This window comes from Pelodiscus sinensis, chromosome 5 (assembly GCF_049634645.1).
Source record: "Pelodiscus sinensis isolate JC-2024 chromosome 5, ASM4963464v1, whole genome shotgun sequence".
NCBI classification, from domain to species: domain Eukaryota; kingdom Metazoa; phylum Chordata; order Testudines; family Trionychidae; genus Pelodiscus; species Pelodiscus sinensis.
In genome coordinates this window covers 6,709,195-6,737,048 of record NC_134715.1, presented here as the reverse complement: position 1 = coordinate 6,737,048, position 27,854 = coordinate 6,709,195, and the positions used below count along the sequence as shown (strand labels likewise).

Here is a 27,854-nt window from a genome sequence, read left to right as displayed (position 1 = left end):
TTGGGGCACACAGGAAAAATCACCTAGTCTGTGTCCTGCTTCCATATCACTCGGAGGAAAAAGGAAGCTGCTTATGACCATGAAGAGTTGGTCATAGTCAGTGTAGGCGTGCTGTGGAAACACCAGGAACAGCTAAGAGGTATCCCATAACTTGGTGTTCCTTGCTCATTAGGGTTTGTGCTGGTGAGATATTGCTTTTAAATCAAGTTCACACTCTTTTAAAAGCCCCCAAAAAGCCATTTTTGTTCATGGAATATTTTAACCACCCCCAATTGTTCAAATATTTTCTCCTTCTTTCCTATCTTCTCTGGGAGTTTCGGGGATTTTATCAGAAACAATATTAACCCTGGAATTGCTGTAGCTGTACCTACTGATTTTTGTGACTTTTTGCCTTATACAGACTTCTCCTTTAAACTTTTCTACTCTGGCTGCGGATACCTGGGGCGGGGATCATGTCTTTTATCCTTGGTCTTATTTAAGAATGATTTTCCTTTGTTATTGCCAAGAATTAAAGATGACTTAAACAGATGGAATTCCCTATTGGGATCCTGGGGAGGTAGGATTAACCTATTGGAGATGGAGATGGCACCACAATCTCTTTCCAACACCTCGAGTCATATCCATGCAGCAGATTTTTCGGGCTTTTTTTTTTTAAACACTGTTTTCTTCTGCTGTGAAGTCTGGCTTTTCTGAGATTCCCATTGTCTTGCGTGGGAGCAGGACCAGGCTGACACAGGAAAGAGCAGAGATCTTACACTTATTTAGAGTTTTATTACTGAGTAGCCAGTAATAAATAATACAGGAAACTATTCTTAAGTAAGACACAGGATAAAGACAGTGATGCCAGCAGCCCCATAAGTGCCGAAGAGGGGTAAGCTGTAAAGCCTGCACAAAACCCTTACAAAGCAGGAATGGGAGCCAGGAGAGAGAGTACCTGATTCAAGGACTATAGTACTCGGCCTTCAAGCTTTTTATCTCTCACACAAACTCAGACTTACAAATGTGGGGTTTGGATTTCTTAAAACTTAATTTAAGGAAGGTTTTACGCCATTTTTGGTGCGTGTCTAAAATGATGCCAGCACTTCTCATTTAAAATAAAGCTTCACTGAACTACGGCAAGTGAAGTCAGCACTAAGCTGTGTTGGTTCCTGGCATAGTATTGAGGATATAATAAGCCTGTCCCACTAGTGGCTCCAGGCCCGCCCATGGGGAGACGGCAAAAGGGACAGTTGCCAGAGTGCCTGGTGATTCAAAGAGGTCTAGGGGTCCTGGCTGCCACCACCGCTACTGTGGCAGTGGCCTTTAAAATTGCCACCAGAGTGTACGCCACGCACTCTGGGAGCACGGAGCTGCCCACACCCAGGAGCCCATGGAGGCTGTCAGCTACCCTGAGTGGCTCTAATATAGGATGGCAGGGAGAGAGCCACATTACAGGTTGAAACTCTCTGGTTGGGTAACATCCATGGTCCAGCATGATTTTAGTCAGCCAGATGTGCACTTATCATGGGTGTGGCCTAGTTTCCCTTGGTCCTCAAAGTTTGTTTACAGCCACCAGCCCTGGCCCTGTTCTGTGCTGTTATTTAGCTCCAGCTTACCCCTAAATGTCTTCTAAGAGCCCAGCAAGCAGTGGGAGTGTGGGCAATACCGCTAGACAATAATGACCTCCCGTGGGTCAGCAAATTCTCTGTTTTAGCACCAGTCAGATCCCGAGGGTGCCAGACTAGAGAGGTTCAACCTCTACCATTCTTCCATGGTCTAGTATCACAGTCCACCAACCTAGATGTACAGTAGCGTTTTCTTTATTTCAAGTTTACTCTTTTGTTGTTTTCTTTCCTAAGTGCCAAAGCGTCCTAAAAACTATATGCCAACTTCCACTCGAAAGCAAATGTGTAGTACCGAACAATTAATTCTTCGTGAGAAATGACAAGTCCATAATTGCAACACAGTAGGGAAGGATGTTTTATTTTTGACTTAAGTCCCACTTAAGGACATGCATAATACTTAACAACGAAAGCAATTCTCCACAGTAGTCAGCAATATTTCTACCATGCTTAAAAGTATCAGAGGAGTAGGCAGGTTAGTCTATATCCACAAAAACGAGTCCCATGGCACCTCAAAGGCTAACAGATTTATTTGGGCCTAAACTCTCATGAGCAAAAACCTACTTCATCAGATGCATGAAGTGGAAATTACAGAGATAAGCAAAAATACCATGCTTAAAGTGACAAGTCCTTATGTGCTTTGCTAGAAATGAGCTTTGCTGTATTTTCTTTTACCCCTCTTGATCTTGTCTTCCCTTCCCTTCACCCCACACTCTGAATGTATTTGTCAATATACATTTTCTCTCGCTGACTTAAGCTGTGCCTATTTGGAAAACACCTCTGTTGCCAGTCTTTCCTCTGATTAAATAAATTCTAAAAAACCAAAACATTCAACTAAACCTCCTTGTATCTTGTCATAAATGTTCAACAAGAATGTTTACCTGTAAGTACTCGTGGCAGAATTAGATTTTTTTTGTTAATGTTGATTTCACCATTCAGAAACCAACAAAATATAATTTCCATCAATAATAATCTAAATTTACAAATAGGTTAAGTCAGAAAAATTCTGGTTGAGAACTTGCTAGCGCTTTAACTTCCTGAATCACAATATCTAATGTCATTAATTACTTGTTGGCACTCCCCATAATGTTGCACAGATACGAAAATGTAAAATCAATTAAAAAATTAAACATGTTTAACAATAAACATAGCTATTATCTGTGTGTGGATGGAATTCTGTGGAAAAGGAAGTGGAATTCTGTGTAGTATTTATAAACCAAATTCTAGCAATTCTGGATAATGGGAAAACTAAATAAATTGAATCAATGGTCTTTTCAAATAAAATTGTTTAGAGTGTCACAACTACAATCATAGAGAACACGTAAAAAACATTTTGTTGCACGCTATGCTGTGAATCCCTATTAGAATCAGTTATATCTTTCCAATTGCTATTATTCACTAATAAGTGGTCTGATGTACTGTAACCAATATAAGTGCGTTCTCAAAACACAGGCAATGAAAAATTCTGCATAGGAAGAGTTAAGCAACCTACTGGCCTGCCTAGTCCTTTAAGGAACACTGGTATGCCTGAGAAGACTGGAGGCTCTCAGAAGTAGGCAACAGTCTTCCCATTCTTCCTACTTCTGTTCCATAGTTTCATTCCCCAGCAACCAGGAGCAACTCCCAAATCATTTCTTGCTCATACATGTTTCCCACCTGGGACAAAGACACTCAACCCTACTACCATGGCAACCACAACCACCACACAAGCACTTTTGGTTCTTTAGGGAAAATGAAAATCCTGAAAGGAAGCTGGGAGATAAAAGCTCCCTATTCCTTATACCTCACTGTTAGGAAGTAATTACAACGTTTACTTTACTGCAAAGCACTTTGTGGATGAATAGGTTGTGCTTTAACAAAAGAGGGAAAAAATGATGGTAAAATACGGAAATAACTTTTACAGTGTTAACATGAGTTTCAAACAAAGGGTCAGAACCACCACCATTATTAAAAAGATTCAGCACCCAACAATAAATGAATAGAAGGAGATATAAATCAAACCCTCTATGAGCAGCTCAAGGAAACAATGACCCAAAGTTTATCTTCATAAGAGTCTGATTCAAAGCTTGCTGAAATAAATTTGAATCTTACCTCCTGATTTCAACAAGCAATGGATCATGGCCTTAATTCCTAAAACATATTATTTGGATTTTATTTTGTGAGACTACTGGTTTAGGTTCAGAAGAACTTAAAAAAGGTCCATACAGCTAAGTATCATGGATAGTCATCCTTCCTGAATTGGTATGAGACATTCTAAACTTTTGATTCTTTGGCTTCCCTCTATTGTTTTTGATGTAGAAAATAAATGTTACCCAATGAGGCCAAAAAAACCCCCACCAAATCTGCATATGACAAAATAGGCTATAAACTTTTACTTAAACCTGAAATATGTATCTGGGAGAGCCAGAAGCCATAGTTAAAGGCTTCCAAAAGGAAAAGGTGAACAAGTTCATATATCGTGGTCATGTTTATTTGTTTTCCAGTGAAGAAGAGGCTATTCCTTTCACTAGATTTTGGCAGAGTGATAGTATCATTATTCTTTCAAACCTGCCAAACCTGCCAGACTGTAAACATTATTTTCTGTTCTCAACTGGAAAGCTATTTAGTTGTCAAAATAGTAAAGATTAATAAGTTACGATTTAAAAAAAAAAAATCCTGCAGCCTTATACATTTTTGTCAGCTACTTTCTTAATTTTTTGTGCACAGACTATGCAGACAGCTGATATCCTCTCTCTCTTCTAAGTTTTAGATATTTTATAAATTTAGGATTTTTAAAAAGGTATTATTTGGGAATATGTTTGCTGACATAAAAACATGGGTCTGATCTTGGAAGGGGAGGGGGGGTGGAGAGGGGAGGTGATGAGCATTCACAAACACTGAACCCAAACAAGGAGTTGCAAATAGTCAAGCATCTCTTAGGATAAAACTCTAAGTTACTAAGAAAGTCGAGCATGTCTATGTCATATACATCCTTGGACCCCTGCTATTGAAATGCCTACAGAAAATCCTTCTGGAAACTCTTCTCATGGAGTTTCCCCCACGTACCACCAAATAGAGAGCAGGTGGCCTGTGTGAAGACCCACACAAACAGGACCTAATGCCACAGACTCCCAGTCAGGCACTCTGCGCTGAATGCAGGGCCCCTTTCCCCATCAGCATGTGCTCAGTGCCTCCTAGCCCACTCACTAACCCATCCCAGTGGAGGAAAAGTTAGTGTTGTGTCTAGCACCATGGTGTCCAACATGCGAGCCACATGTGGCTATTTGGCTGATTGAGTGTGGCTTGTTCACTACAGTAGTAGCCACTGCAGTGGCTACTGCTTCAGAACTGGTTGGACACCACGGCGCTTGTAGCACTCATTCTGACAGATTCCCCAGCATAAATCTGCCAGGAGTTCCTGCCCATTTACCCAATACTTCCCTTATGTCTTGAAACCCTAATCTCAGAGAATAGTTTCTGATTAATAGTCCATAATCCCTTACCAACATAGCACATGAGGTAAATATATATTATCCCCTGTTTTACATATGGGGGAAACTGAGACACAGAGATTAAAGCCAACATCCTCAAATGTACAATGGTATTAGGTGCCTCCATTTTTGGCCACTATGAAGTAAGGATTGACTGTCATAAAGCACTGTGAATTCACAGCTCTCGCTGATTTTGTGAGGCTTTGATCATAAAGATTTATAAATCACATTCAACTCCTCAAATGAAAGATCCTGTAGAAATGAGACCTACAAACAGACTAGGATAATAAACACAATAAACTGTGTTTGTAGTTATTAATTCAGTAGATTTTGCTTCAATATAGACATCTTCAAAAGCAGTCTAGAACCTTGTTAAACCTCCCCCGTGAATATCATCCTGTATATATGAATTAACCTCTAATGTCAATATTATTCTCTAAACAACTTCAACATACCAATACCTGATTGTTGGGTTAGATGTGGCAACCCAACATTGCTTGGATTTGTAATTCTAGCAATTAGTTCCATAGAAAGTGGAAATTGTGCTTCCAGGAGTAGAAATAATTGAAAAAGCAGAGAGACTGTCTCTTGCCTTTTCACACTGCCATAGAACATTCTGCCTTACTATATTCAGAAGTTTTATGTTTTACATATCAAAGTTATTTACTGGAATGCATAAAAATTAAGTTTTAAGGAAGCTGCCTGAAAATGTACAGCAAGGAAGACATATCTATTGAATAAAAATTTGTGGTTTTTATTACACTTAGAAGCGGGAATAAATAGCTTAAAAACATGTGTAAGGATTCAACAGCATTTTGATAGCTCTTTCAGACATGATCTCCATAAATAAGGAGATGTAGAACAATATATAACTATTAGTCTCCTATCCCTAGCCCTGCGGCTATCTGCCTAGTATAATCAACTTTCAGATGAGAAAGCAGCTTTACAAAACGCTCTGTACAAAACTCCCACTCATTCCTCCTCAGGTGACTTGACCTCCTTAATTACAATGTCTATTACCGTAACCCAAAGCTGGACCAATCGTTTGGCATGCTAAGTAATAAATAAAAATCAGCTTATAATGGATTTACTCTGGGGATACTTCAAATGACTTAGGTAAATGCCAGTGCCGAGGAAGCCTATTTAATATATTCTTACCTTCTCACAGACCTTGCTAGGTTTCAATTGTTTCGGTAAGAATTCTAATGCATTTAAAATGAACTGAAACATTCTCAGAAGTAGCATGAACTACTGTAGAGTCCAAAACTTTTTTTTCCCAACTAGTTCAAGGAAAAAAAGATGGGAATTTTCTTTAGGGTTGAAATGATCGTTCTGTAAAGCACCGGACTTGAATTTGAATTTAGTGGGAGTTCAAGCTTTAAAAGTGAAAGCAAAACATGCAATAACCCTAGAATAGGATGAGTTTGAATGATAAACTGAATAATGTAAGGCTAAATGGCACCAAATGCCAGAGCTGCACTGCTGGGAGGACAGGAAGTGTTATGCACCAGAGCGGCACTCCCAGAGCTACCTAGTCGTGCCAAGAAGAAACATTTCTTACACCTCCCTGAAGAGTGCAGTGTAATTCCTTGCACAAACAATCAGCTCTGCTCGCTGGTATGAAAGGGATGACAGAGCCCGGACTCCAACTATAGCCCCCACCTTCTGTTCAGCCAGGTGGTCCCAATGAGGCGAGTAGAATTCCCGAGCACAGAAGTTGCAATTTTGGTTGGCCCTGACAAAGGCCACTCCTTATGCCTTCTTCTCTCTCTTCGTGAGCTTTAGCCATGACCCATGTAAAACGTGCATCACGCTGCCAAAGTCACACTGGTGTGAGCTTGCATTGACATACATTGTCCCTGAGTTGTGGGGGAGATGGCTGTGACAAGACAGTCAAGCATGACACTTCTTCTAGGGCAAGTGAAGGAGCAAAGGATTTAGCAAAGATTTTCAAAAGCAGTCATGATTGGGGCACCAGGCAGAGGCCTGAGCTTCCAAATATGGGTGCTCCAACTCAAGCTGGACCCTAAAAACGGAGGCACCAAAATAACCGGTCACTGTTTGTGTCTTGGCCTTTGTTTATTCTCCTATCCGCTCCCATGCCCCCGCCCCACTCAATTTCACTCGAGAGAAGACTGGCTGGACACATTGAGCACAGTCCATTCTAACCAATTGCCATGTCTCATCCCTGCAGTCTCTAGCTCAGTGATGCAATAGAGGCGCATCTGAACCCTTAGAATTAAATAGGTTTGTAACTAACGTGTTCAGCCAATGGTTGCAGCAGCAGTATCTTGGGTATTTGATACAATTCAAAGGAAAGGGATTTACACACAGAAAATAAGTGATCAAAAATACTGTAGTATACGAGTGTTTCTCAACCTTTTTTTAATGAAGTACCCTTTTAAAAAAAATTATAAGTACCCCCAGTACCTACAGTTTTCAGACTTTTTTTTTCCTACGATTGCAACACATTTGTTTAAACAACTTAACCATAGCTAGGAGGGCGATGAAATTTTGGGGTGTAAATCAAAATAATAAAGTGCTGTAAAACTTAGACGAAAATTCAGTTTTCTCCAAATTTCAGTTGTGTTGACATACCCTCCAGACTTCTCTTGAGTACCCCTAAGGGTATTTGTACCACTGGTTGAAAAACACTGATATACGCCAAATCATGGCCCCACTGCAAAAGAGGCTACAAATAGCCAGGGATAGCTCATTTTGAGGTGTATAGCAGGCTATATATTAAGCACCTGACCATTTGCCTTGTATTTACACTTCATTACCAGAATAAAAAATAAAAATGTAAAATTCTGTATAAATAATCAGAATGCTGCTTGCACTGTGCCAGGTCTGGCAATTCATTTAAAAAACATTTATGCTTGAATCATGCCCCGCCCTGTCCTCTGAAAACAAATGAGAGTTTTGCTATGGACTTCAGCGGGGTCAGTGTTTTACCTTCGCTCTACTGATAGGCTCTAGAGACATACTATTCTAAATGAAAAGTTAAAGATATTATCATAACAGCTGTTGTATGTTTAATTATCGACATGTAAGACCTCATCTACACTATGAGATAAGGTCAAATTTATTAAGGTCAATGTTTTAGAACCCAATTTTGTGAAGTAGAAGGTGCAAGTCACCACTGCAGACAAGATTTCGACACCGTTCGAAGTAGCGTGTCCCCAGAAGGGTGGCTATCATCAACTTTGAGAGTGATGAACTATGGGGTAGCTATCCCACAATTCCTGCCATCCCTTTGCATTCTGGAGTCTTCTTCTGGATTAGGCTTCCAGTGCATGCTGGAAGCAAAACTGTGTAGTGGGTGGCTTTGGCTACAGGTTGTCATCATCCCATAATGCACTCATCTGGTCCCTTCCCCTCCTGCTTGAAAGCAACAGCAAACAGCCTTTTTCTGCCTTTTTTCCCCCCCTGGTTATCTGTGCGGATGCCATAGCAGAGTAAGCATGGAACCTATTCAGAAGCAAAGTATTATGGTAATCACATTAGCCATGGGGCACCGAATGCTCGAGTACATCTGCTGAAACAAGGAAGAATCTCAGGAGGCCATGAGCATACTGTTCTGTGAAGCACTTGAGCTGAGCTACTAGCAAATGCTGCCGGCATTTGATCCTCTTGATGAAACAACTCTGGGAAACGTGCAGAACATAGTGCAGGGCTTTGCCACAATAGGGCTCCCTAACTGTGATGGGGCAGGGCAATAAATGGAATGCACATCTCCAATCTTAGCACCCAATCTCGCCAAAGAGTTCATAAACCGCAAGGCGTACTTCTCAATGGTGCTGGAGGCACTGGTGGATCAAAAGGGCTATTTGACCGACAACAACATGGGATGGTCAGGAAAGGCGCGTGATGCACACATCTTGAGAAATTCTTGCCTCTTCAGAAAGCTGCAAGATGGAATTTTCTTCCCAGACCAAGATCATCTCATCTGAAGAAGAGGGTTTTACCCATGAAAGCTCATGAAACTATATTATTTTTTGTTAGTTTCTAAGGTGCCTAAATTTGTGGCTTTTGAAGTTACAGACTAACACGGCTACCCTGCCAAGACATTTATATTGCATGTTTGTTTAGCATCTTTTATTTTGCATTTTTATATGCTTAGGTAAGTTGTATCATCTGCTTTTAAATGTTATGGCAATGGTGCTGTTACACTCCATATTCCTTGTGCAAATATGCTTATGATATGGAGAGGAGATAACTGAGATGTGTTTTATGAAAGTTGGCTCACGTAAGATATAACTGGAAAGGTTATGATTTACTAAATGCAATTATCCAATTTTAAAATAATGAGGAGTCCTGTGGCACTTTAAAGACTAACACATTTGTCAAAGTGGGCTTCCGCCCACAAAAGCTAGGCTCAAATAAATATGTTAGTCTTTAAGGTCCCACAGAACTCCTTGTTCCTTTTGCTGAAACAGACCAATGCGGCTACCCCCTTGAAATTTCTTACCCAATTTGTGTGCCTTAATCATCTCTGTATCTGAAGTTAGAAATATTGACCATGTACCTATATTTCAAATATGTTACTCTGGGTGTCGCCCACAACTAGTCCTTCAGGTACAGCCATGAAAAAGCTAGACAGAGCTAATGACCCATTAGCCAAGACAATGGACTGTGAAAGATCTTAGTCTTCCTGTGGACACTCCAGCCTTATTTCATTAAGGGATCTTCTAAATGAAAGGGAATAAAAGACAAACCATGCACAGCATACACCAAAGGACCAAGAAAGAAAAATTAGCAAATCTCCAGCTAACTTGTTCAAAAATTTACAAGAGGGATCCCAATGAGAGGAAAGTGACTTGCATCACAATTGTGGAAAAAGTGGGGCTTTGAGACATCTGGACATTACAGGCCACCTGAAGGTCAGCTGGGGAGAAGTCTTTGTAAATATTTTAAGAGTGCTAGGTAAACACCAGGAATGTCAAATCAATTAAAACAATCAACATGTCTACGACAGACTCACAATCTTGCAAGCAGTACTGTTTTGAGATATAACTGCAAGGCTCAGCAAGTGGATTGATATTTTCTTCTTATGCTTGGATTGTTCAAGAGCAGAAGGCCAACTTCACACTGAAAATGAACAGATACCTTACAAAACTGTAGGGCAGGAAGCACCCCTTATAAATATAAACTGCTTAATGGAGATAATTAAGGGCACTTATAAATACAATGTCAAATTAAGAGGATGCTGTTGAAGGGACACTGTCAAGGTTGTCAGACCTGCAATTAGATTTACTTGCATGTAGGCAAGTCTGTATCAGACAGTTCTTTTTTTTGTAGACAGCACCAAGAGACTTAGTTGGCAGAGCCAAGTTGAAAAGGTATGACATGTACATATAACAGGCCAAAATAAACCCTGCATTTCATATCTCCGGGTAGTAGCTCCTCTTGAAGATTAGTTGAGATTTTATGCATATTGCAAATTTCACTTTGGAAGGGATGATAGTCTTTTCATTATCAAGGAAACTTTATTTTAATAATTAGGATAGGGAACTGTATTTCCTGGATAAATTATATATTTTTAAAACATACTTGTTATGGGAGGCACAGAACTACCTTGGACCCCTACAACAAAAAGTTTACATACTAAAATAAAATATTAAAGGCATATATTAGAAAGTGATATACCAGGGAGAGAAAACAAGATCTTCTAAACTGGAAGGTTCTGCATCCCATAGGAAATTAAGACAAAGCATATGGTACACCAAGAAGCAATGTCTGAGTGACCAGTAAGTACAGATTCTGAATACTACCATGAAAGGGGTTTTGGTTTGGTTTGTTGGTTTTTTATAGGACAGGACCAGAACATGGGATCCAGAACCTCCATAGGACACTGATAGTGAGAACTTCATGATCCAGCAAGGCTGCATGGCCTTTTCGTTTCTAGAGAGAGGACATCTCATTGCACTCAGTTGTCTATCACCGAGATTAGAGACAGCTAGAGTTAGTCTCGAACTGTTGCGGTGGGTGAGAGAGGCTCAGAACAATGAGTGGAGAGTAACGGATACAGTGATATTTGACTGTTTGCAGAATCTTAAACAACTGTTGACAAGTGTGACCTGCTCCCTTCATCTCCATGAGCACTAAACTCAAGACAACTTAGGACACACACTTTGTCTTTTAAAGTATTATCTGTTTCTCTGGATGATCAAGACTTGAAGGAAAAGGAATGGGAACCATCATTTTATGAAGGGAGGATCATAAGCTGGTGCGCACAGAGAGCTTGTTTTTAAGCCAGCTCCCCATGCATATCAGCTCCCACCTGCTCCCCATGCTGCTGCCTCTGAACACCGGGCATATTGTCAGCCTGTGTGTAACCATGAAGGTTAACCGATGAGCCAAGCTCATCAGTTAACCATGTACAGGGTTATACTTTCACAGGGATAGCTCAGTGGTTTAAGCATTGGCCTGCTAAACCCAGGGTTGTGAATTCAATCCTTGTGGACGCCATTTAGGGATTTGGGGCAAAAATTTGTCAGGGATGGTACTTGGTCCCGTTGTGAAGGCAGGGGACTGGACTCGATGACTTTTCAAGGTCCCTTCCAGTTCTAGGAGATAGGCAATGTCCATTAAATCTAAATCCCTACTTGAGATCACCACCATCCTCCCTTTCTATGAACATACATGCCAATGAACGGAAACCACTGCTATACATTTCAATGACCGGGGATCAGAGCAGTGGATTTTATCCTTCCCATACTATACCACCCAACTTACCACAGGAAAATGTTTGCTCTCCCTCCCCCCTCCACCCCTTTCTCTCAACATTAGGAGAAAGCATAGGATCATACCCCCTTGAAACCTATTCTCTACTCCTCATTGAGAACCCCTGGACAAGATAGCTCAGTAATATCTACAGCTGTTTCTCCGATGCATTTCAAAAACAAAAACTTTAAAAAAAATCTCCTAGCCTCTTTGCCATCTCAATGTTTCCAGCCTTATTTGAAAAGAAGCTTTGCGGTTTGCTTCTCAAAGGCTCGGGTGCTCAAGCATTTGTAAAAAGTTAAAGAGAAAAAAGTCTAGTGGTCCAGAGTGCAGAATAATTATTTTCAGATGGACCAACCACATTGGCTTTAAAACTGAAGGTACCTCTTGGTTACAGCAAAACATAGCCTATTAAACTAATTATTTTAAAATTGCATTAATTACTTTCAGTAGATGGTTTAAAAAAATCACAGCCATTTGTACAATTTAACTATTACTAGGAACCCAAAAAGTTTAAACAAAAATGTGTAAATTGTGTATGATATTAAATTCTATTTACATGAAATATCCCATATCTTCCCAAATCACATAGAACTCAAACTGCTTCTACTGAAATTAATGGGAATTTTGCCATTGACTTCAATGAGAGCAGGATCGGGCTTATTTTGCAACATTTATTTAAAAAAATGCATGGCCAAGTTCTGCTCTGAAATATGCATGAACAACTGTTACTGTCATCAGGGCATGCTGTGTATATGCACTCGAGGAAAGATTTCAGTGACATTTTATTTTTCATCTATCTCGGTCAAAACACTTTTTTCAAAGGCTAATGGAAGCCATAGCTATCTGGAATAGATATCTAAGTAACCATGGACATCTGCTGTACCTTCCGTATGGAAGTCTAGGAGCATGTCGGCAGGATCTTGTGTTACAGCTGATCTCCTGTAGACCACGTGAATTCTTCCTCTCTCTTCTTCCATTTGTTTGCCTCTTTCCAAAGGTTCAATGAAATATTCATCCTTATCAGTTCTTATCATTCCAGCCTGGTGAGGAGGGAGGAGAGGAAGAGCACAAAGTACGTCAAAAATCCATTTTCCTGACTCGATACATTGATCAGCTCCTACTGACATTTTAAAGACGTGTGAAGGGTGCAACGGCCAGCAAGTGAATCTGACAGATAGACTACTGCCCAGTGAAATAGAATAATTGCTGGGTTTGTTCTTGTTTTTATTTGGGCTTTACACTGGATGCAGAGTATTTCTAGCTATTGAACATTTTGACTTGTGCTTAGACTATTTCTTAGGCCATAAATCTGTAATCATACACACTCACACAACAAAACACAGCTTAGACCTCCCAGGTCTGGCACACTTGAGGTCTGACCAGGATTTTGCCGGACCAGGGGAGGTCATATATGTAGCCTTCCTGCTACTGGTCCCCCCCAGCCCTGTCCAAGCTGGATCCCTCTCCCCAGCCACCAACCCCTCTGTTCTGCTTCCCACTTCTCAGCTGTGTCGGGCTCCCCGACTTGCCAGGCAGCTCGTTGCTAACTACCGGGCTCCCAGCCGCCAGCTCTCCACCGGAACTCTGGTGCTGAAACATCCGTGGTCCTGCTGGACCATGGATGTTGTCGGACCAGAGAGTCCCAGTTAACAGAGGTTCAACCTGTACATGCCTAAGGCACAAATCTGACAGGAATTCTAGCTCTTGTATCTAAGGAGTAAGACTCATATTTCAATTCAGATGTTAATAACTATTAATACAGATGTTTATAACTTGAAGAATGCAGTCCTGGGTGTCTTCAATTAATCTGCACTCAGCACTCCCCACAGAAAAGGCGCAATACTTTACAGGATTGGGCCTTAATTTTCCTGGACTCTCTGAGCTGTACACTTTTCCTACACAATCTAATGATTGATCACTATGGACGAACAGTTCATTGAAACCCTTCCTCTCTGTGCCTTTCTCTTGTGAGGACTCTGAACTGGATTTACAGATATAAGGCTTAACTCTACTTTCACGGACACTGGTATTAACTGGGACTAACCTAAGTGGAATAAGTTACATCAGCATAAAATGGGTGGGAGGGAGTCAAAGCAGAATCAGGTTCAAGGTCATTGTGGTAAAGTCATCTTCTGATAAAGTGAATGCAATCACAGCAACCAATAGTGAGAATTAGGCAGCATAATCAAGGGGAAGATATAGTCTTAAAAAATCCTTTTAGCAAACAAGAAAAAAAAAGTCTTGAGTTTTCCTTTAGCTGAGACAGCAGCAGCCTATATTCTGTTTGGCAGAGCGAGTGGGCACAGTGAACATGTGGAAAAAACACATATGCAGACTATTTGGAGATAGCAGTGAAAAACAAAGGGCTATTTTGAGCCACCTACCTTCAAAGGTATAATGTAAACTATGAACACTTATATAAAATCATTTGGATAAAGCAAGAAAAAGTGACTAGAAACGATCATTAGGTTACCAATCTTCCTGAAATAGTGTTGCTCAGTATTCTCTCTCCTCCATTTCTGTTTCATTTAGTCACTTTGCATCCAAGTGTTTGAGTTACCCAGAGACACCCAAATGTGGGATTACTGGGCAGGCTGTGCATCCTCCTTCCAAGTGCAGAGGAAGTTCAGTGCTTCCTCGGGTTGTGACAGGCAGAAAGACAAACCAGCTGCCTCCCCAACACCATCTCCCCTGTCAGCTAAACTCAGCACAGCCTTTTCCCTGTGTGGGTTGCATCTGTTGGGGGGGGGGGGGGGATGGGCTCTAGCCTAGACAGGGGTCAGATAGTAGGATCAGGTGGTTATGAGAAGTACACAAGGAATACAGCCCCAAGTACAACCTCTTCTGCATGGCCTGTCCAACATCCCTGGGAACTGGTATGTTTGCAACAGACAAGAACTTTCTGGGTATCTGGCTGGTGAGTCTTGCCAACATGCTCAGGGTTTAGCTGATCGCCATATTTGGGGTCGGGAAGGAATTTTCCTCCAAGGTAGATTGGAAGAGGCCCTGGAGGTTTTTCGCCTTCCTCTGTAGCGTGGGGTACAGATCACAGCTGGAGGATTCTCTGCATCTTGGGGTCTTCAAACTATTTGAAGGCTTCAATATCTGAGATATAGGTGAGAGGACTATTCTAGGAGGGGGTAGGTGACATTCTGTGGCCTGCATTGTGCAGAAGGTTTGACTAGATGATCATAATGGTCCCTTCTGACCTTAAAGTCTATGAGTCTATTTGTTCCTACTAGCCTCACTGCCTTTCTGAGGGCTCCCCGCATAGGTTGCGCCTCTATAAACCGGAACTGTCTGGTCCGGCAACATCTGTGGTCCGGAAGAACCTTGGATGTTCCAGGATCAGAGAGTCCTGGCATGCTGCAGAGGATAGGGTGGTGATGGGGGAAGACACTCAGCCAAGTAGGGCTGGGGTGAGAGCCAGGAAGCTGAGCGCACAACTCAACTGGGCTGTGGAGACGTGGAGAGGGCGGGAGCACGGTTCAGCAGGGCTGTGGAGCGGGAGGGGCAGGAAGCCCGGGGCAGGGAGATACAACCTCTACAAGTAATGCATAATGCTAGGCTTGCACAGAAATGTACAGAAGCAAACAAACACCGGAGCAGAATCCATGTATTAGTTCCCAATCAGTCAACATGGTGCAGTCTTCTGTATCTACTCCAGATACCAGACTGGGATGAAAAGTAACCCCATATACAATGTGCAACATTGCTGTGATCCAGCCATAAAGTCAAAGAAATAAGCTTTGATTGCAGCTAACACCTGAGTATGGCTCCCCCCTAGAAAGCAAAATACAGTCTGACTAACATGCATTTATTTCAATGTGTTCTCCTGAGCGTTGCATATATTTTTCCTCTCTTCTCAGAAACCAAAGAAATTCAATACAAAAGAGCTTTTCAATGTAGCATTCTGGCAGAGGATTTCAATGTATGTAAGCCATGAATTTCGAAGCTATGGCCCTGCCTGTAACCACACTGCACATATACAGAATGGAATAAGATGAGATCGAGGGCCAGACTTTCAGAAATGCTCAACACCCACAATTGGGTCCAGATGTTCAAAAGATCCTGGTGCACTGAATGGGAGCTGATGGGAGATGAACTCATAAGTTGGACTGACAGGCTACCCCTGCACCAAGCTGGGGGAAAGGGCCAGAGCTGCATCAAGAGGCTACAAAAGCCCCGGTTCTCATCAGTGATCTGTTTACAAGGCCTCATATAAGGGGTGTTGTCAGGGCACTGGAGATTCTGGATTCCAGGAAGCTTTAAATTAGACAAGGCTCTAGGGAACTACAGCAGGTGCCTTTTCAGGTGCTAGAGCAGCACAGGATCAGGAAGGCTCAGAGTCAGTCTTCCCTCCACCCCATGTGAGTAAATTTGCAGACATGCATGGGGAAGGAGTTCCAACGCACACGAAAGCTTTGCATTTCAACTCTGAATCAGAACACCACCAGGTGCTTGTTGTACAAAACAGAAAAATCATTTTAGTTCAATCCCAATATGACAAATGTAAATGAATTGTAAAGGTGTTTAAAATGCAAAAACACAAAGTTTCAAATTTGAGAACATAAATAATTTTAGAAGTTCTCTAAGCGTCATGAACATTATCATCCGACGACTGCTTTTTCCCTTAGAATTTGAACAATGGGAGCATTCTTATATCCATAAGAACGTACAGCATGCTGGATCTCCTGCTTGGTTATCGCTGCTGTGTCTTGAAATCAGTGGGTTTTTGCTTTTAAAAAAGTAGGCAAAATACTGCACACATGCTAAACTAACTATTTTTGAAGTTTCATAATCTTGACTAGAACAAAAAGAAGCTGTTGTAAATGATCAATCTCCAATGAGACCACTTACAGCAATAAGTAGTGTCCGCTAAGGTTGCCATGGCTTCAGGAACTAAAAACTAATCTTCAGTTAAATATTGTGTCGTGCTGAAACTTCCAAGAATACGTCCACAATTAAAATCGGTAACTCTCATGTCTAATGGTATCAGGGTTGGACCCTACGCTAAAAATGCCTGAGGAAAATGAAGGTTGACATGAAGTGCCATCAACAATAAAACTGGCCTGAAATATCTCTGATTTCAATAGCATTCATACTGAGCACCAAACTCATTACTTCTTATATATAGCTTTGGTTTCCAAAATGCTTTACAGCACTAAGAATATTAATTTCAGCATATAAGGATCAGGAGCCAAACCACATATTTTGCCTACATCACTCTTTCAGGTTTTGTGTGGGGGGGGGGGGGGGGGGGGGGAGGGGGGTATTAAATGAAAAAGTCTAACAGTTTGACTGAATTCTCTTAAATAACAAACAGTCATCTGTTCCCATCGTTTGTTCATTTTTATGGCTAATAAATTTCTTTAAAATTATGTAATTTTACTAACTATGAACACTACTGTTTCATTTTTTCTTTCTTTTTATTAAACAAGTGGCAGTAATCTTTGTGATTTTTAGGTTGGAATAGGTCAAGTAACATCACACAGTTGTGTTTTTCCCCTTTCATGTGAATAACTAGCATTATTAGATTGGGGAATGAACAAGTCCCTTTGCATGTTAATCATTTATTCTCTTGCCATTTTTCTGGCCAAAAGTGAGTTTGTGCCTACAGTTGCTATGTTACTGGCGTAAGATCTTATCTTGGCACATAGATTTTGTTTAAATAACCTATTTTCTACAAAGCTGTTTGCCTACAGCTTGAAAGTAGCTGTGTCCAAGGCAGTGTGAAGTCCAGAAGCTAACTCTGGCTTCCCTATCCAGGTTTAATGTGTGTTTTTTTTTCTTTTCTGTGTTAAGTCTGCAAAAGAAGAAAGGAACCCGTAATTCTACTATTCATAATAGTGTGCCCTTTTGTGCAAGGAATACCAGAGGATCTTGCAAGAATTAAGGATAGTTTCAACATTTTTTAAAAATGTATAAACTATAAAACATGTGTGACGGGGCAGCAGAGCCCCTCACTTGCAGCCCTTCCTTCCTTGCAGGGGACAAGTGGCAAAGCAAAGTGGGGCATAAGCCGTTGCCCCGCACGGCTAAGCCGAAGAGGCAGGACGGTGCATGCACCAATGGCGCCACACAAAGGGCTGGCTCACCTGGGGTTGCTGGGCAACCATACGCTGCCCCAGCTGAAGGGGCCGGCGCGCTTAGGGCCGATTGGGGAGATGTGGGCGTCGGCAGCGCCACACAAGGGGCCGTCTCGCCCAGTGCTGCCAGGCAACCACCCGCCACCCCAGCTGAGAGAGCCGGTGCATTTGGGGCTGCGCAGGGAGGCGTGGCTCAATGGCGCAAGATGTTCGGGTGACGTCAGCAGGGACGCCACAGTGCGGCCCAGGGCAAAGGTCAGGAGAATAAAAGGGAGAATAGAGGAGCCATAAGGGGAGGACAAAGACTCAGGAGGAGAAGAGGAGAATAGGTGGAGGAAGGAAGAAGGACTTAAAAAGGGAGTGGGACAGGAAGAGTCTGGGGAGAGAGACCAGGCAAAAAAATGCATGGCGAATCTAGGACGTTGGGGGGAGAACGCCCAGCAGAGCTGGCGGCGGGTGAGCCAAGAGGGGGGAGGAAGCGGCCCAGGGCAAGGCTAGGAAGGTAAGCCCGCAGACTGGTGAGTTAAGGGGTAACACCCCACCAGTCAGGTCATAGGAGGGAGGCACGACTCTCCCTCGACCTTATGGCCCAGGGTTGGGACTCGGAGAGAGGGTGGGCCCGAGTCCCCCTTCCCTTCCTCCACTGCTCACTGTCCTGGGCAATGGGAGCAGTATTCGTAGCGGCGGACAGGGAGTAGCCCTGTAAGGCCCGACGGGGCCAGTGACTAGAGGCTCAGACTGATGAGACCTTTTATACCATGTTTTTAAGACCTACCAAAAAAGAGCCCTCAACTCATTTATTATACCTAATGGCTCCATGTCACTTAACCTTTGCCACCCCAGTGACACTGCTATTTAAAAGGAGAAAATGTACATTTAAAAAAATTAATTTCTCTAAAGCAAACAGTACACAAAGCATGAGTCCAATTTCATTTAACCATTCAAAAATCAGAGTTGATATTACAAAATGCAAATGTAAACAATATGAACCCAAAGAAGAAAATGGTGTAAGTTCAGGATGACTTGCCATGCAAACATACCCAGGAAAACAGAACCACAGCTAAATTTACTAAACATATTCTACTCAGCTGCATTATCATCAGGCACGAACACTGCAGCACACAACAAACTTTCCCTAGAAGATGCACAACAGCATTCTAGCCTTGGCATACTTTTGAACTGAACACAAATAGTTAACGCAGTGTCCTTGATTTAGAGTTATTAATGCAATCTTCAACATGTTACATATTTTATTATTAACATTCCCTGGCATTTAATGGCAGTCTAGGACATGTTCCTGGTTAAATAGGCAATATTGAATGACAAAGTAACTGAACAACTGGAATGGGTAGCAATAAACACAGAAGCTGGCAATCCTTCTACACCTTCCTACCTGGGCAGGTTTTGTAGCCTGTTTTCATAACTTGACACTGTATCAGTCTGTGATGATGATGTCACAATATTAGTATTGGAATACAGAGCCTTTCAGCACTGCAACATAATTTCACGTCCTGGGTCAGTAGTGGCCGAAAGCCATAACCATCTAATTACCTATGAGAAATGAGGTCACAAACTCAATCCAGTTCCACATCAAAAAAATATCTCTGCAACAAACACCCTTGCAGGAGACCTCAGCAGAGAAGCCAAGAACTGAATAGCCAGTCACTGACCAAGTAGGAGTGATCCTTGAAGATAAGGTTTGAAGCACATTAATGGTTCTGGTTACGAAGCTTATACAGCTGCAGCAGCAGCATTTATTCTGTGGATGAACAAAAGACTTTATTCTCCAGCATTTTCAAGTGTTTTAAATTCCATTTTTACATTTTTTTTTTTTAAGTGGAGGCAGACCCCTCCCATGCCACAGCACTTCAGTCATCACTACACATCACTGGAAACCTCTGCCCTGCTTGTTGGAACACACTTGTGCATACTCACAAAAGGGCTTGTATCTGTGCACAAGCGTTCTGCATCATGCTAAATCCATGATAATGGCACTTCCGAAAGGTAAAATCCTTACAAAATCTGGACAGTGAAGGACCAATGGGATATCTGATCACCATTTACAAAAACAAATGCAGACCAGGGAAAACACATTAGGCTCCATTCTGTGGTAATGTAAGAAGCTCATTATAAGAGGGGGTCAAGTGTACACTATTTGCACGACTAACATATCTAGTGGAGATTCCACTGTGGTACAAAAGTTCAGCTACATCCTGAAAGTATGCAAGGAACAGTGGAAAGCCAGAAGGGCACATGGTCAAGCCAAAAGGAGGCAAGTTTCAGGTAATATGAGTGTATGCTTACATATCAGCCATCTATCCCAGGAAAAAATTCAGATGGGTATAGTAAAGAAACATCCTAAGCACGGATCACAACACATTCCAATGCATGGCTTCTTTTTCTATATGCTATGCTTTCAAGCCCCCTATGCCTATCTTCTGCATTTCCCTATTGATTTGCCTTCCTAGGCTGATCTTTTGGTCTCTATTGAAATGCAAACTGCTTTTTTGCTATGCCTACTGGCACACTTGTATGCTCTGCAGCTGGCCCCGCATGGAAAGTATTACACACAGAAACATGGGACTGATCCATTTGTCTACTTCTTACCCACAAGTCATTCCCCAGCTATCCTTCATTACACATCCCCAATAGATTACCAGTATCTTACAAACTATATCAAAAAACAGGGCTATGTAGCACTTTAAAGACTAACAAGATGGTTTTTTGTTTCAGCTACACCAGACTAACACGGCTACATTTCTATCACTATTTTACAAACTGTATGTTCATGTAAACTGTATTGCAGTATAGACAAAGAATCAAAAATCCAAAGCTCCATTTTCCCCCATTAATAATAATTAAATTATTAAAATATTCATCTAAGTTCCATGAGGAATTTCAACCTTTGCAATTGCAATGCAAAAGAGAAGGACTAAGAGTCTTATTATTCTGATGCACCAACAGATTACTGTCTGCACTAATTCTTGATCTTTTTCCCTCTTCAAACAACTCCCTTTTCTTACTAAGGGATGCCATGAGTGGTCAGCTTATTGGCAGAATAAACTCCAATCATAAAAGTGGTAAACTCCACAAAAAACAAATCCCTTCCATGCCAAAATTCCTTCAAGTAGTATGTGGTCCCCAGGCTGAGGAAAACAGGGGGTGATGGGACTTAAAGCACCATGTGCTTGTCATTTGTTTTGGCTATTCAATTATGTGTGAACCCAATTACAACCTTCAGGACTCATATTCATGCAGATATGCAACCTAAGTCTCCTCTGACTTTAACCAGATTTATACTAGCGGAAACTCCATTGGACATTAGTAGCGTTAACTCTGATCTATGCTGTGAGAAGAGAATCAAGTCCTTAATCTTGAGTGAATGCTTCTAGCTGTTGCAAACAAAACTTTAAGTGATATTCAGTAATGCTAGTACATTAAAATAGATGTTAAATTACCATAGAGAGAGACTGTCTTCTCTCACTGACACTGCTGTAATTCCACAGAAGTCAGTGGTGCTACAACATTGCTACAGCTATTAGCCTGATTATTTTTTAAGATGAGAGCTAAATTTCCAAGTTTTACCTTCTGCATTTAGCCAGATTTTCAAAAAAAGATGAATGTCTAGTAAGGCACCTAAAAATAGAGGCTTCTCAGCATCCCCCGTGACACACTGATGTTTAGATTTTCAAAACAGCTCAGATCTTCCCTCCATCTTCACACGCTGCAAGCAGAACTATGGCACCGCTAAGGAGCTAGTCCTGTAGCTCTATTACCTGCCAAGTATTCAGCATGGGTGCTTGGAACTTTTAACACTCATAAAGCTGAGCCACTTCCAGCACGTTATTGTCCATGTGGCATAGAAATAAAGGGACAGTTTAATAGTGCGCTTCAGCCCCACTCCCAAGGCGCCCCCTGCCACTCTGCACTGCTGCCTCTGTATCAGAGGCAGCAACATGGGGTACCAGGTGGGAGCTGGTTTGTGAGGGGAGCCAGTTTAAAAACCAGCTCCCCTTGCAGACCGGCTGCCTGTTCCTCTGTGCTGCTGCTTCTATATCAAAGGCAGCAGCGTGAGGTGACAGCAGCCCCTTTCTGGTGGGGGGGGGGTCTGAGTTCCTGGACCCAGCGCAAGCTGGAACTGAGCCGTGCTGCCCGCCCCCTAATACACTTTAAATGCAGAGCTGCAGTGGAGGTTAGGTCCCGGACCTGGCACAAACCGGGACTGAGTCAGGCTGCTGGCCAGCCTGCTGAAAAATTTACTTGGAAGGTGGCGTGGGGGAAATGCGCGTAGTCTATAGCATTAACCGATAAGCTTTTCCTTAGGGTTATACTAATTACATCTCTACTCTCAAATAAATAGTAGATTTGAAGATCCTCTTTAGCCAGTACTCACACTCTCTTCTCTTAATCCTTTTGTAACAGGAATTTTACTTGGATGGGAATTGATCATCCCCCACATCTTCAAAAATACCTACATTTTCCTGAATTGTTTCACTTCTCTCTAATCCAAATCATATGGTTCAGTCAGTTTTACATAGACTAGCAGGATATATATGAAGCTCAACTATTAAGGTTTTCAGTCAACAACAGGGTGTTAGGTTTAAATGGTGCGTACATCTTAAGAATTCCTATAGGTGAATTTGTAAATGTGCAGCGTCTCTCCCTTCTAGTGGAAATCAAGTGTAGACCATCAACACTGGTGTTTTAGCTACGTTTTTTCCAGTCTACTCCCCATGCAAATGCAGAATCCAACTTTTGTTCTCAAGGAACCTTTTTGAAAAGAGGATCAATAAAAGGAATTTGCAGTTTTCCAAGCAAATGGAAGGAGGGAGCTGGGTTTATAGAGTCCACCCTCATAGAGCCGTTACACATTCATCTGATCACCCCTGAAATCTCGGCATTCCAACACAGAACATTTCACAAATCCCCAGCCAGTGGAGAAAAGCAAGAAGGTGCTGACAACACCTTTTGTAAAAGGCTCATTTGAAGAAAGAAGCGTGTAGGGGAAAAAGTTCTCTCCACAAAAACGTATTTATGAGGAATGACAGGAAAGTAAAGTCTAAAGCCCTGAAACACTATTACTTTTACTGCTTTGTTGAAATGAAATATCTTAATGGGTATAATAGTTCCACCAAAATTAATTTCAATATGTAATTTAAAGTTTATGGTTCTGCTTATTACTACTACTATCATCTAAAAGAGGCAAACAAAACCACAACAGGACCAGCAGAGCTAAATGAAAAACCGTCATAACCCTTACCAACTCAGAGAGTAGAAATTGGGGGAAAAAAAAATACCATTGTCTTACCAGCAGTGCTTCACACTGAACTAAGTCTGGCAACCTGGGTTCAATTCTCCACTTTCCTAGATGCTTCCTGTATAACCATGTCTAAGCCAAGTTATCCCTGTAATGCCTCAGTTCCTCATCTATAAACTATGCTCTATCATACGGGCTGCTACACACAAAAATCTCATTAATGATTGTGAGGAACTCACAACACCCATCACGGTGGTACCTATAACCTAGGAAGATAATACAAAATAGAGCTATGCACAAACACTTTCCCATGCAGCTCTTCCATCATACCTCAACCCAAACTAGATTGTGCACATGTCGTCTTGAGAAAAGACGACTGAGGGGGGTGCTCTTAGCAGCCATCAAGTACATTGAGGGCTGTTGGAAAGAGGATAGTGATCAATGATTCTCCATGTCTGCTGAAGGCAAAACAAGATGTAATGGACTTAATTAGCAGCAAGGGAGATTTAGAAAGTTTTTCCAATATCTATCCTAACTCTAAGGGTATTTAAACTCTGGAAAAGGCTTCCAAAGGAGTCTCTGTAATCCCTATCCTTAAAGGTTTTTAAGAACAGGTCGGACATATACCCGTCAACGATGATCTAGATTTATTTGGTCCTGCCACAGCACAGGGGACTGGTTTAGATGATGTATCAAGGTCCCCTCCAGCCCTGTATTTCTATAAACTGGGAGGTAATGATGAAATATCAATGGAAAGCATAACGCCCTATTGACTTAAATAGGAGCAGAACCAGATCCTGAATTAAAAATAAAAGGTCACAGGGAAGATGGTTAGTTTTACTAGGTTATGTACAGCACACAAGCCAGGAACAGGTGTCAAACTCAGAACCTCGTGCACTTTTTAATCTCAAGATGACACAGGAAAAAAAAACTACAGAAACTACAAAAAGATACAAAGATGTGAGAAAATAATCTAATAAGGGAAGATATCCTAAGGAATTACATTTATTTAGCCAAGGGGAAACATGATTCTATATGAATATGCAAATAAAGAAAGGAAAAGGACCACTGATTTGCAACAGTAAAACAAGGAGCTGATATGCTTAATTTGAATACTAGGGAGACTTTCTGGAGAGAACTTCCAAAAGCATAGAATCATAGAATCATAGGACTGGAAGGGACCTCGAGAGGTCATCGAGTCCAGCCCCCCGCCCTCAAGGCAGGACCATGTGAGTGTCTGATGTGAGTGTCTGATGTTCAACTCCCCTTGATTTCAAAGACAGCTCTTGGAGCTTTTAGAAAACCATGTCCACCAGCATCCGACAATCAGGACAACCAGGCAGGCTGACAGGTCATGTAGCTGACTAGTACAGTTACAGTTGTTGCCATTATAAAGCCTGTATTTGCCAATGGCACATATGATACTTGGTTTCCCCGGTGTTAGAACAGGAAAAGCCAGGGAAAATGGAGTTTGCTGTAAAGTGTGCACAATTTGTTGCTTCCATGAAATACATTTAAATCATTTATTTCAGCTGATAATTGTGTGCCATCAGCACACACCTCACTTCACGTGCCCTTACGTGCGTGTTATTTTCCTATCACCATTACTAAAGTAACTACCTGGATGGAAACCAGCAGAATCTGGCAACCCTGCGTGTGGTCAATAGTAAACAAAATGCGTCATGGGCCACATATGGAACCCCAATGGGCTGCAAGCAGCCCAGAGCCTGCCCACCACTGTTACAGAAGATACACCTAGGGGCCTTCCTGTCTGGATCAGTGAGCTGGTCCAGCCAGCCCCATCACTGCCTGTGTAATAAATAAGCTACATCCAGAGAAGATTCATGGAGTCCAAATGTGCAGTCATTAACTGCACAGTGGAGGAGTGTTGCATGCGGAGTGGGTCTGACAAAAGAAAGTCAGGATTCAGGAGAAACCAAGTTTGGTGTGATATTGGGGAGCTCAGAGATGCCAACTGGAGGCCAGGCTGCTAAGAGACAAACACAGGCCTCCCAGCATGTAACAATGGCCTCCACGCATGCTCATTAAAGGATCAATTTCCCACAAGGCTGCCTGTCTGCCACGTCATCTATTTCCAATGAAGCAGTGAGCAGTCCCATGAGCTGGGTGGCCATGGAGAAGAGGACTGCTCATGTGAGTAAGGGCTCCTCAAAGTCAGAGCTGCACAACACAGGCTTTTTCTGAGAGCGCATTCATCCTCCCCCTCCTTCAACCAAACCTGCTGCCCAGGAAGGTTAGATCAAGAGATGCTGCGTACAGGAGTGTTACTGAGCAATACTGAGGAAGGCAGCTTATTCCTAAGAGGTGCCAGATGTAAGCCATCAAAACCTGGGACGCAAAGCAGAATCACAAGTGGATTTTTGCTTTCTCCTCACCCAGGACATTTGAAGCAAGCTTGTCTGATAAGTAGTTAACGAAAACCGTGCTTTGTTTTTAACCTCTGTTTTTTGAGGGACATTCTTGGTTTGTTTGTTTCTTTTTTGTTTATTAAGGGCAAGAAAAGCCATGTCTCTCTCAATTTGGCTTTCAAGTTACAGGGTCATTTTCTATAACATTATTTGTGAATTAAACTGCATGTCAAAGCTGCTCTATTCAATGCTTGCGGAGTTCACTGCCTTAGCAAACACTGCATCAAAAAAGGCTGCAGGAAGGATCAAATCTGACCATTACCGCAATTTGTGGTGCAGATGTACCACTGTATTCTGCACTGCCATTTCCCATGCACATCATTGCCACTGCACTGCGACAGCATATTACCCAGACAACTGGAGTGCTCCAGACTTGCATTTAAATCCATCAAGTAATAAGAAAACTCCTTTCTGCAACTTTTCTCCTCCGATAGGAAAATAAAATACCTCACAGTGAGCACATGATGGCGAAAAGTATCTTCGGTGAAAACAGCTACACAAGTACAGCCAGTCCCCGAGTTGCGAATGGCTGACTTACGACCGTTTGCAGTTACGGCCAAAGCTGTTGTAAATGGCGGGCTCCGAGTTATGAACGCAATCTGCGCTTATGAACAGCGCGGTTGCGTGTAACTCTATAGGGTCCAACTTATGAATGAACCAAGTTACGACCAACTGCTTGGTCCGTAACTGGTTCGTAAGTCGGGAAGAGGCTGTACCTACAGTAAAAATACTAGAAACAGGAAAAGTAATCCAGATAATAGCTATTAGATCCCTAATAATTCCAGTCTTCAACTGTTTGGGAGTTTGATTTGTAAAAAATGATTGAACATTTTCCTGGAATCTTTGCATCATCTGCACTCTTGTGGGTTTTAATGAACCTTTCATGAAGCTAGTGGTGAAGCCCAAGGAAGCTGCATGTTGATTGTGTTCTTCAACTGATTCTGTTCTGATATTACTGTATAAAAGCAACAAGTAATCCTGTGGCACCTTAGAGACTAACAAATATAAAGGATCATGCGCTTTCGTGGGTAAAACCCAGCATACGTTGAAATGTAAAAATCTGCAGTATCAAGCTCTGTGGAATTGAGATGTTATTAATTAATGTCCTTCCGTTACCATTCTCCAAAGCTGGCTGGGAAGTAAAGGGGCTGTTTGTATACAAACTGGAAATAAATATTTATACATTGGGACATGGGAGGTCCCCAACATATATGGCATGCCATGCCTTGAGGCTAGTTGCAAAGACATAAGGATTAAGGTTCTCTGTGCTGCCAAGATGATGTTACCTCCAGCTCAGATAAGGTCTTTTTCCTATATCCCTTCATTGCTTTTCATTTTTAAAAAGCAAAAATACAATTTCTTGCCATCAAAGTATTACGCACTAGACTATTTCTGCTCTCATCACTGCCTACCGACACTCCTGATCCTGGGCCCCAAAGGATTGATCAGAAAGAAGCTTGGATAATCTCCTTCCCATAGAGTTCAGTCTTTGGACTTCTTGCATACTGCCTCGTAGGCCCGGAATGAAGGGGCAGTCCACGGATGAATGCCAAACCCTCACACTCTCTTGGGAAAGTGTGTGTGGAGACTGCATTACGCTTCATGCTTATTATTTTTGAGTTGTACCATGCATCTGGCTCTCTGCACATACCAGCTTCCCCCTCCCCCCACACACACCCCAGGGCACTGCTGTCTTGGACACAGAGGCAGCAGCGCGGGGAAGAGGAGCCTGCATATAACCCACAAATTAATGCCCACAAAACAGATATCAGACAAGATCACAAAGAAAAAACAGTTTCTTGCCATTTTAACCAGAAAGGACACTCTCTCAATGACTTAACCACCTGCATTCTGCTACAAAGACCTTTTACATCTGCACTTGAAAGGGAATCCTCTGAACTGTCATTCATGTTAAAATTCGACACTTTCCAAAAAGGACTCAACAAACACTTGAACTATCTCACCCATTACCAAGATAGTTTCCCCAATTATCACCTCTAATACCATTAACTCACAAACATCCCACTCTCCCTACCTCTAATATCAATTCACAGACACTTACCTTCCTTCCTTCCCCCCCCCCCCCGCATCCCCCTCCTGTTCTGCAATGTGATTTGTCCTTTTCATATGTGTTCATTTTTTTAATTGTATCCTTTGGTATATATGGTTGTGACTACTTTCTTTCACTATTTGATCTGAGGAAGTGGGTCTGGCCCATGAAAGCTCATCATCTAATAAACCATCTTGTTAGTCTTTAAAGTGCTACATTGTCCTGCATT

The 27,854-nt window shown here is 42.0% G+C and overlaps 1 protein-coding gene and 1 long non-coding RNA gene across 6 annotated transcripts in view; one reads left to right on the top strand and one right to left on the bottom strand.

The window, feature by feature from the left end:
- ADAMTS3 (ADAM metallopeptidase with thrombospondin type 1 motif 3) overlaps window positions 1-27,854 on the bottom strand; it is a 187,276-nt gene that overhangs the window by 115,124 nt on the left and 44,298 nt on the right. For 3 of the 5 annotated variants that reach the window (XM_075929390.1, XM_075929394.1, XM_075929391.1), the window contains exon 4: window positions 12,684-12,840. The exons of 1 other annotated variant lie outside the window; for it this stretch is intronic. In XM_075929390.1, the coding sequence (XP_075785505.1) occupies window positions 12,684-12,840 (157 nt within the window). Of the gene's footprint in view, window positions 1-12,683; window positions 12,841-19,282; window positions 21,937-27,854 lie in introns of those variants that run through there. One more of the 5 variants, XM_075929392.1, reaches the window with a different exon arrangement.
- Window positions 18,019-27,854, top strand: part of LOC142829517 (uncharacterized) — a 49,698-nt gene continuing 39,862 nt past the window's right edge. Inside the window, exon 1 of the long non-coding RNA XR_012903954.1 lies at window positions 18,019-18,144. This is a non-coding gene — a long non-coding RNA (uncharacterized LOC142829517). The remainder of the gene's footprint in view (window positions 18,145-27,854) is intronic.